This window comes from Temnothorax nylanderi, unplaced genomic scaffold (genome assembly GCF_030848795.1).
Source record: "Temnothorax nylanderi isolate EJ_2023f unplaced genomic scaffold, tnyl_v1.0 TNYL_tig0005_pilon, whole genome shotgun sequence".
In the NCBI taxonomy this organism is placed as follows: domain Eukaryota; kingdom Metazoa; phylum Arthropoda; class Insecta; order Hymenoptera; family Formicidae; genus Temnothorax; species Temnothorax nylanderi.
The window spans coordinates 1325004-1336296 of NW_027249067.1; the positions used below are offsets into that span (position 1 = coordinate 1325004).

The 11293-nt window shown below is 47.5% G+C and overlaps 1 protein-coding gene across 1 annotated transcript in view; it reads right to left on the minus strand.

Moving 5' to 3' along the window:
• The window catches only part of LOC139775997 (serine/threonine-protein phosphatase 2B catalytic subunit 2), a 119056-nt gene extending 110959 nt beyond the window's left edge, over nt 1-8097 (minus strand). Inside the window, exon 1 of the mRNA XM_071712393.1 lies at nt 6463-8097. Coding sequence (XP_071568494.1) covers nt 6463-6514 — 52 coding nt within the window. The 5' untranslated portion in view covers nt 6515-8097. The remainder of the gene's footprint in view (nt 1-6462) is intronic.
• Between the last annotated feature and the right edge of the window lie 3196 nt (nt 8098-11293).

The following is an 11293-nucleotide window of genomic DNA, read 5'->3' on the forward strand; positions in this document are numbered from 1 at the left end:
ATGAGACGGGGTAATATCGTTATCGTTACATTCGGACGACGGGAAAACCGTTATCGACCGCGCACCGTTGACATCGAAAATTCATGAGGGAATATTTAATTGAAGAGCATGATCCCGAGACTCGCGCGCTCCGTCCATTTAGCAGAAATTGAAATGTCATGGAAGTCGTAGAAACGTAAGCGAAAACCGATTGCTCGAGAAGTCCTTAAATTGCGTGCGGGGGAAGTATTTTCGAATGCCTCCGGAGAGCTCTAAATCAATTCTGCGCGCTTTACGACCGTGAGAATCGCTGACGAATATCGAGAGCGCTAACGAGAAAGAACGATTTCAGCGGTCGGTGGTGTTAATCGCACGTACAAACTCCGTTGTTTTTCCCGAGGAATCTGCAGAGTCGACGACTACGCGGCCAGCCACGCACGTGTGTCGCACACATCGTGACGCTAATCAGACGCGACGCTCGAGTTCGCGCGCGCGCGCGATAAGATCGGCGCCAGCCGTCGCGGAGAAATCCGCGATTGCGATAATGATCTTGAGGCACATCTCGCAATCTTCGAGTCATTAATTCTCGGATAAACGCGTTGTAAAGTTCATTCATCAGCATCCGTCACTGCGAAAGAAGACAACGTATTACGTAATTAAATCCGTTATATCTAGCGATTTTACTGTAGCGTATATTATATCGTATATTCCGCTACGCCCAATCTGATAATGCCTATCAGATGATAATCGAAAAATAATAATTGAAAAATTATGCTAAGTAATCCACGACATTATTTTACCGGATTTAGCGAGGGGTGGGACGAAAAGAGATGTGAGTAGCGAGGGTTTTCGAGAAAAATGAGTATAAGAGCGAAAAAAGTGATTTCGCGCAGGTCACATCTCGTCTAATTACACACCGAGAATTTAATTGAGATTCTTGCTTTTAAACGTTGACAGCTTGAAACGTTCGTGCAGACACTCCTCGAATGTGCTTATGCAAATTACCATCCCGAATGACAGCTAATGGGCTGGATATTAAAGGAACGCAAATAACACGCAGGCCATCGAGACGTTATCAGCGGCCAGCAAGCGGTCACAATACTATCGCAATATCCCGGCGCGCATATATCATCGCGGATATCATACGACAGCGTGCAAATATATACGCGGAGTCATAATCCGCGCGCGAACGGCAAATTTCACGCGTGGATAACGCGTGATAAATCGTGCGTAATCAGCGCGGAGGATCGCGTTACGACCGCAGATTCCTGCGCTTCCACTTGTTGGAGAAAGAACCGCGTCCTTGGCGACTCCGAAAACTTACTCCGAATCTCACGATCGGTCGCGCTGCAAGGCGGAAGATGTGCTCTACCCGTCACCGCGAAACCAGACCAGAAGGCCGCACACCAACGGCTTTTTAAATTAAAGACGATTCCACGAGCGTCTATAATTCACTTTAACGAGCACTCCGACCGATCATCCGTCGGGGGGATTCAAGAGCAACGTCGTTTCCCTCGCGCAGGCCGCTGCGCCGCGGCCGTCGTCGCCTACGCGATCTCTTACCAGAAGGATGCGAGCAATTGATTTTCTTATGCGAGCAATTGATTTTCTTTTTTTTTCTAATTGAACCGCTTGTGGAAACTGTACTGATTAAGTACGTTCAATAAAGTTCAAGGTCTCCGCTGTAAACGAGGCAATCAAAGAATTATGATTCGCTTTTATAACGCAAAAGTATTCACACTCGTGGTGCACCCGATGAGACACTGTCTCAAGGATAAATATTAAATATAGATATCCCTACGAAGTCAGGATATGCAGCCTAAGTTCAAAAGTGCTTGTCTCTCGCTCGTTGCGACGCGCGCCGAGTTATTTATCAATGGTAAACAGAAACGGAGCGATGGAGTCGGGCGCGGCAGAAATGCACTGTGCATTCTGCATATTTAATGCGATCAGTATGCATCGGGTCAAGAATATCGTGACGCGTTGCGCTATTTTCCCCCCGCGCAGAAGAAACGTCACGCAGGCGACGCACGTCATACATTATTCGCGAGATCGTGCTTCACGCGTTGAAACGTACACACGCGCTTCGATCGCCGCGGCCCGATAGGAGAAATCGGTATAATCCGGTTCACGAATACCCCGGTTTATATCTAACCGGGACATTTACTCTATCGAGTTTATTTTATTTAAAAAAAAATGGACTTGATGGAGGAGAGGTAATCATCTTGCTCGCGTACAAGAAATTATTAAGAGAAAGAAATGTACATCGATTATATTGCTCTGCGCAGAAAATATCAAAGGCAAGTATCCACCGAAAGAATTTCTTTATTAAAACGCGAGCGGTGTTTAATCTTCGTCAAGATTACCGTTTTACGGCGTATATATACTTTCAGAAATATCTCGACAGAATTTTTACCAGAGTGGGGCCGACGTGCGGCCAGGATTACACCAGGAGATATCTCTCTTTCTGTGAGGCCGCGGCGATCGAAGCGCGTCTCGTGCACGTCACGTCAGCGCGTAAAGCGGACGGCCGGCGGTCTCGCGGAATAAATTTCCGCGGCGCAGAAAAAAAATGGGGCGATCGTTGAGACCGCACCGGTGCGCGGATACAGCGTCGACGACGCTCCTCGTGGCGACGACGACGAGCGCAATTAGACTGGAAAAATATTAGCACGGTAACGCGAGATCTCGCCGCGCGGTGTAACGCGATGCCTTTTAAATTCGGTAATTGTCCCCCGCGAGACAGTGCTCGCTCGCTCTTTCGACCGGCGACCGACGTAAATTGACGACGTGGTGCGACGCGACGCCTCGCCTCGCGTCGTGTCGTGTCGTGTCGTCAGATTCCTAAAATAATCTCAAGCAGAGTCGAGCCATCACGGCAACTATAGAATCGCTCGTGACTTTTGGCGACGACGCGTTCGAAGCCCCATTCGATTGTCATCGGCGATCGACATTCGGAGCAACGATCGAACCCTCGGCGATCCGAAGCTCTAGTTTCCGTTCGTTGTACAAAATTCAGACGAAAACTCCATTCTTTCCAAGACGAGAATGTTTAAAAGGTATGCGCTATCGCGATTTGAAACGTGATTTAATTTTCAATCGCTGGGGAGCTCTCCGTCGATTCTTTCTCAGAAGAGGAGAAGAAAAGAGAATACGCGAAGATGCTGCGAGTATGCTTTGCATTATGTGTGTAAGAAATTGCGCCCGCGAGAGAGTTAAAGCAAAAGCGGTTTATAATATCAAACGCAAACATCTTGAAACGCGTGACGACCTGAATTTTAACTCCGCGTATATCCCCGCATCTCGCCGTGGCGAAACATCGAAATTACGAGTATACGTTCGCGGAATAAATTACGGCGACGAGGCGCGCTCGTTCGAGCGACGACGCGACGCGACGTTTCGAAGTTACGCGAAAGGATAACCGGGCGAAGCACCAATCGGCGGTAGATCCGTTTATTCGCGTCTTAAGGAAGGTAGAGATAAGCCATGCCTGAAGATCGTTCCTTACGATTTAGCACGTTCGAGTGGAACGATTAGAGGCGTGCTTGCCGCGAGACGACGTTCCTCGAGACAGGCTCATGCATTTACCGCGAGAGATTACGTTAATGCGTTTGCGTCCGAGGTGTCGCGATACCCGTGATTAGGCAGAGAGAGAGAGAAAAAAAGAAGCGAGGACGAATAGCGTCTCTCTCGTCGTTGGAAGGGAAAAACGAAGGTGGAAACGAAGACGTTGAAAAGTTGGCGGTTAAAGATTCAACGATCGCCGAAGACCGGCGGCCGCTCTTGGATACGCGCCAGAAATTACATTTTCGCGTCGCGACAATGAGTTATGACCGTGAAACATTATTTACGCAGCCGCGAGCTGCTTCGCGTACAAAGAGCTCGCTGTACGCGCGACGACAGAGTTACGCACCCCCTTGCGAGTCCAATGACGATGAGTGTGCGTTAAAACGATTTCGAGATTCTCGCGTATTCGCATTAAATGGCACGAATTAAAACGACCTTCTCTCTAATGTTACACACACATCGCTCAGCGTCTCTCAACCTTTCCCGATATCTCGGAGGAAAAGTGAACGCGGTGCTTCGCGTGGTTTCGCAATCTTTTCGGTCCTTGACGAACGCCATAACCGATCCTCAGCTATACAGTTAAATACGTACACTGAGAAAAAAATTTATTATTTGCAAGAAAATAGATTTTTTTGAATTCCTAATTGAGTTTCCTTACTTCAAAGAAGTATTTATAGGCAGATTTGAGAAAATATTTTAAACTCAAAAAAATGTTTTCTTAAATCTACCTAATACTTCTTTGAACTAAGGAAACTAAATTCAAAGAATTTAGTCTATTTTCTTGCAAATAATAATTTTTTTTTCAATGTAGTGTCAAATTGTATTCAATTTGAGTCGTTTTTAACGGTTCCTATAGGTCGCCACTGCTCTTACTTAATATATCAATTTAACTAAACTAAATGGAGTTAAAATAATTCTGTTTTATGTTAGAATAATAAATTTCGACACACATGGTAGTTAAAAATAAATGTTACTTAATTCAGGGTATTGATTTAAATTTCACCCTTTAACAGTGTACTTATTCCAGAGATCAATCCGTCTGTTCGATTCCGTAAATTGTGTAGCCGAATTCTCGCTGTATATGTTTTGATACGCAATACGCATATCTGTTTCTTTCTATATAATCACAGTATCATTGGAGTACGGATTATCCGGCCCTCCGATATCGGATTACGTTGCTCAATTTTACGATTCCGATTAAGCCGCCGTTTTAAGACAAACTCGAGGCGGAAACAAGATGAATAGGACTCGCGGCGAATAAACGCGCGACGTAAAAACAAAGTCGCATAAATCCTCGACGTTGTGTTTAAAAGGCGTCAAGTCGGACGAGCGATTAGATAATTATTTACGCTGCGCGCAGCTCGGTGTTGAAAGGAAAAAAACAAAAAGAAAACCACCTCCCGGGTAATGTTAAAATATTTATCCGTTCGCGCGCGCACTTCCGTTTCGTCAATTTTCATGACCTACATTCACCCATTGAGGAATCGGAGCGTCACGTTAGCATCGTAGGAAGCCGGAAGTGCGACGTCGCGGACGCGTCCGCTCGATTGGATCACCCGGAAAAAAAGAAGAGGCTGAAAACCGAGGCAAAAACAAAAAGGGGGGTAGGAAAAGACCGAGCAAAAACACGGGAGCGTCATTCGGCGAGAGGTCGACGACCCCGAGGTGCCACCTGTGCGTCCTAAACCGGCCTCGTTTTCGACACTTGTTCTCGGTGACACACACCGTGGCGCACCGACCCTTTCACCCTCCCTCCCTCCCTCGTCGCTCCGATATTGTAGCGCCGAATTTCGTTTCCCTTGTTCTCAGTACTTCGGAGAAAACGGTCGAATATGCGACCGTGCAACAAGTATGTACGTCTATAAGCGGATACTTGACTTTTTGGAGTAAAATCTCGCCTAGAGGATACCTCGGTGTCGCTTCTTTAACGCGGACGCTCGCGTCTTCGCGCCGCGTGCGTCGCGCGAACGTGCATGCCCGCGTGCACACGCACACGCCTCTCGCCTGCGTGCGTGCACTGCATATGCGTGCTTACGGCAACGCGTCAGCTGTTCGAGCAGGGATGAAGAAGACGAAGAAGCGCGCGGCCGCGCGCTCTCGAGACGATCCGCGTTCCTCGACCCCGCGGAAACGAGGCTGGCCGAGCGGCGCGACCTCCGGGAGGGAGGAGGGAGGCGAGACCTCCGGGGGAAGATGGCGGGGGTTGGCCGCCGCGCGAGGTTAGGAGGTTAGGTTATCCAGTGCCGCTGCACCGGGTCTCGACGAGTTCCGCGGAGCCTCCGGCTCGCGCGAACGCGAGTTCCATCTTTCTCTCTCTCTCTCTCTCTCTTTCGAGGAGAGAGCTTACTCTCGCGAGAGCGGCGGCTTTCGCGGCGGCTCTCGCGAGAACGCGAAGCACCGCCGGACCAGGTCGATAGAAATGGCGCCACCGAATAGGCAGGCGGGCAGGCAGAAAATCAATCGCGTGTACGACACGCGGTGTGTTTTGACGCGCCTACTCCGCTCGCGAACGGATCGGAGCGAACGCGCTCGTGCGCGAACGAGCGAGCTCGCGCGCCGATTCCTCCTCCCTCCTCTCGCGAGCGCGAAGATTCGTCTCTTTCCATCTTCGCGATACTAGAATCTGAAATTACGGACGAGCAAGCTCGCCGAAAGATATACAGACGCCGATTTCGTGGTTTGCGTCGCGCTATCGGAGCGCAATTGAAAAGAAAAGAAAAAGTTTTAAAAAAGAGGTGGAGGCGCGAGCGACGTTACCGACGGAGGGAGCCGGAAAAGCGGGTCCACGCACGCACGCACGCATTTGCGCGTATACACTCGGTCATTTCGCACTCGTAATCGCGCGTATTTTCGCGCCGCTTTCATGGTTCGCGTCGCTCGCGCGACGCGACGTTAACTTATCGCTTGCTGGCTTACTTTTGATCACTCGGTCCGTCGTGGGGAGTTTCTGCGAGTTGTTGGAGGTCATGCTGTATTAGGATAAATGACGAGTGGGCGCCCTCTCTCTCCTCTCTCTCGCTCAGCAGCAGCAGCAGCAGCAGCAGCAGCAGCAGCAGACTCGCCTCTCGCGCGCTGTCCTTGTCGCTCGCGCCCGCGCTCCGCCCGCGCCGTTATTTTCTTTTCCGCTTTCCTCCACCTCTTTCTCTCGCACTGTTGCTCGTTCCTCCTCCTCCTGCTTCTCCTTCTCTCCTCCTCCTCCTCCTCCTCCGCTTCTTCTTCTTGTGCCCCTTGTCCTTCTCCACCTCCTCCTCCTCGTCGTCGTCCACCTCCTTTTCCTCCCTCTTGTCTCGCGTGCTTGCTACTCGCGCGAGATAGCGGCTACCTTCGGCGTATTATACGGAGGGGTTGGGTAGAAGGAGAGGGCGGTATTTTCACCTCGAGAGCCCGGCGCGGCCGCCACACACACACATGTACACACGCGCGCACGGAAATACGCCGCCGGGGAGGGAGAGAACGGACGCGCGGACGGCGGGGGGTCGGTTGGTCGGTCGGTCGGTCGGACAGGCGGACGGGGGGAGGGAGGGAGGGTGGAGCGGAGAGGTGACGGAAGTTATCGCACGGAGCGGCACATCGGTGCCTAGGAACTGTTCACGGGCGTTCTTGACGGAGCCACCAACGCGAAAGAGGGAAAGGGGGGAGGGAGTGAAAAGGGGAGAAAGGGGCTGCTCGCTCTCTCTCTCTCGCTCTCTCTCTCTCTCTTTCTCGGCCGAAGAGATCCCTAACTCCCTCGGTCTCCTTTCTCAGGGCGGTCCCCTTCTCGCACCCCGGGGGAAGGGGGGGAGAGAGGGTAGGCGCGACCGTGCACTCGCGGGTGCACGCGAGTATCGACGAGCGGCGGCGGGGAAGGGGAGCGGAGAGAGGGGGGTGATCCCCGTTGGGCTCTAGCGAGCTCGTGGGCTCGCTTCGGGATCGCTGGACCACGCGTGAGCCGCACGACGACGACGACGACGACGAGCGACGGCGGCGACGGCGGCGGCGGTGGTGGTGGTGGCGACGATGGCCGATTTAGATGGCGACGACGACAACTCGGTTGACAGGAATGAAGTCGGCCACGACTCGGAGCGAGCGAGTCTCCCTGCGAAGCGCGCGACACTGCACCACGATTATGGAGAAACGAGAACGGTGGCGATTGAGAGACAGCGGCAACGGTGCCGAGACGGTGGCGACGGTGATGGTGGAGGCGGCGACGAGGACGACGTGGAGTAATACGGCGACGACGACGACGACGACGACAACGACAGCGACGACGGCGGCGGCGACGGCGGCGGTGGCGGCGGCGACGACGACGACGACAGCGACGGCGACGACGGCGACGTGGACCGGGACACCGTTAACGACACGTAGCACCGCGACACGTAACCGCGAACACCGACACTCGCGGTCGAGGCACCACGCCGCTAAATTTTATCTACAAGATGTCTGTCTCTCTGCTTCTCCGCGGCGCGCACACTGACGGCTCCTCGGCGGGCAGGAGGACGGTCGCGCAGTCCGCCGCGCGCAGCGATCATTCGAGACAGCCGATTGGCCGCGCCGCCACCAGCTGCCGCCACCCGCCACCTGCGGGCGGCCGGTCGCCGCGGTCGCCTCCGCGACGGAATAGCGGAGGCGCCACCGACCGCGCGAGCGGCCACCCGCGGATCGCGAATCCCTCTCAATCCTGTTATTAATATACGACGACACTCCTCCGCTTTTCATCCGCTATCAGCCCAGACAGCACGCATGTCCAAAATCAGGACACGAGACGTCTTAAAGACATCTTTAAGACGTCTTATGATACGATGTCTTAATGACGTCTTGTATCCCGATTTTGGACACGATGTTGTCCGGAAGGAAGACCTGTTAGTTTAGCGTCCATTTCTACCAATGTAGATTGACTTTAATCTCGGTTTAACTTACTTTTTATCTTTTTCTAATTGTTAGAATTAGAAGTCACTCTTCTCGCATTTGAAACGCAGAAAAAAGTTACGTCTTTTTAGGTCTCGATAAGAGGAGTCATGGAAATCAAAGAGCATATTTACTCAATTTACTTACTTATTAAGATAAATAGTTAAATACAATAATATACGTATGTGTGTTTATGAATTCTTTAATGGCTCTTCAATGGCATAAAAAACGTGATAAGACTAAGGAATAACGTAATTCATATAGTGGCTAATCAGTTTCCCGTTTTTTTTTCTGGAAATAATAAATATGTAGAAATACGTAATAATGCGATAAACTACCGTGCCGCGTGCAACGCGTTGCCGCATTCTGTATGCGAGAATCATAAGATTTACAATTTAGATCATCGAATATTTTATCCAGCAGTTATGTAAACTTACGTATGCGCTTGCACACTATTAGTAAGTAGTACAAAGACGATACAAATTGAGTAACTTCTATGCCAATTATTGGAACTTATAGAGAATTAAATGAAAGTTTGTTTACATTTTAGAGAGGAAGAAAGGGCTGTAGCATTGGCTACAGTTTATCGACGGGAAACAAGTCCGATTACTTTGATACCTTGTGAATACGCACAAAAGTGATGTTACATATTGATAATTATTTGTGAGAGTGCTACATAAAACTTTATAAATCGAGGATGCGAGCGAGAGAGAGAGAGAGAGAGAGAGAGAGAGAGAGAAAGTGAGCGGAAAAGTATGTATGTGTAAATTTATTTGTGTAAACAGAAAAATCGATGCGAAAATATTGTAGTTTAGTAACAGCTTTAAGAATAAATATTACCTACAATAGTAAGACATTTTTTAATATATTTCGAAAGTAATGGTTTAAATGTTCTTTTCTCATAATTGGACATTGCACGACTGTAAAAATTCTAAAAAGAAGCTTGTTCAATTATAATATCTAACGCTGTGTCTTCAGTTAATATTTTACGAGAATTTTTTTCAGCTATTCCGCAAAATTTGAACCGAAATTTTATGTAGCATTTATAATAATCTGTTTTAATTGGATATGTAAAATAAAATTTGAAAAAATAAATATATACAGGATGTCCTATAATTACCGTACAATACTTTATATATTTTTTATTTTCTTCAGCCGTATGTAGAAAATGAACACAATGTGGCTAACAGATGTTAAAATGGTTTAACACTTGCGACCGCACATGAAAATTAGAAGCATTAGATAAACGTCTAAATTTCTAAATTGTCCAAGATTTTTAAAAATATCTTGTCAAAAATCTTGTAGCGAATTTCATCAAATCTGCGGATTACCAAAATTATACCGAGTTGAAAACGCACGAGAATAAGTTCTCAGGAATAAAGAAACGATATGGAACATATTATGTCGAATTTGTAAATCATCGAAGGGGTTGGAAATAAGAAATTCATATTACAAATAAAGCAAAATTGGTAAATAATAACAGACGTTTTATATAAATAACACTGAAAAGATAAACCAGAAGAGATAGCTATGAAAGAATATCAAAAGAACCTTTAAATATCTAAAAAGAGCTGTCGTGATATTTATATCTCATATACTCTACAATAAAAATTTTGGAGATTAATTATTAATTGCAAGTTATTCACAATTCATAAGTTGATCAGATGATGTAAAGTTTTTTAATTTCCTGATAGTATGTTTCGGAAATGTTATTATTTTATTTAATGTTATTATGATTGATTTTATTCAAGTTATCTTGATGCGTGATGTTAAATAAATGTAAAGATTAAATTTGATAGATACATGTTATTAAAAATATGTAATAGTTGAGAATAAATGGCACGCGCTTTGTAGTGTCTATAGTTAATGTTAAATTCTATCAGCTATGAGTTTGTAACGTACTGTGGATGTAATGTATTAGCTATTAGAAAAAAATTTCGTAGCAATAATTCCATTAACGCCGCGATTGAATTGACAACGTTCTTTCTTTTTCTTGCTAATAAATCTGCAAGATAAGAGCACGAAATACGAAACAATAGGCTCGTTTATGAAAAATTTTGTAAGTAAAACGAATAATATTTGGGAAACAAGCAACAGAGAATGTTTCATAATTTCTAAGTATCTTCATGACGACGCCGACGGTTCAACGTTTTTTATGGTATGCGCGATCACTGCGCTGTGAGAACGATCGCGAAGAAATTTAAAAGTAAAAAACGATACAATTTAACGTAAATTTTCTGTTAAGTATAGAGGTTATGAGGAATAAAAAAGCACACGCGTGCAAATAAATTTGAAACATTTACGACGAATTACGTGAACGAGCAAATTACATGCCTATTCTTTAACGAAAAACGGAATTGCATTCGTGGACGCACATCTGAGCTTGTTTTAATTCGCACTCTCGACGTTCATACGCATTTTGAAGCAAGCTCGCTTCCTCGTTCGCGATCGTTCGCGATCGCGACAAGCAAAATGAGAACGCCCAAATGCGCGATCGTTCTCTTTAATTACTCAATTGATTGTTAATCCCGCGCTTAACGAAAGGTTTAAGCTGTTCATCGAAGCGTCTTCCCGCACGATTCACTCATTCGAAGTAGAAATCGAAACGGATGAGGCAAGTCAGGCAAGAGACGCGAGGTTATGTCGTCTCACTGTGACACGCGGGACAACGATTCTATTAAGATTCGGATATATCCCGCTTCGAAACATTTATTTCTCATGTGAAATTCACTCACCGATCACGGCGCACTGCTGCAGAAGACCCGCCAAATCACAGCCGGGAGGGTGACACGTACGGCGTGTCGGCGTCCAGCACGGCGACGGTCGGCGTTTATCTCGTCCAGCGACAGCATCCCCGTATCCC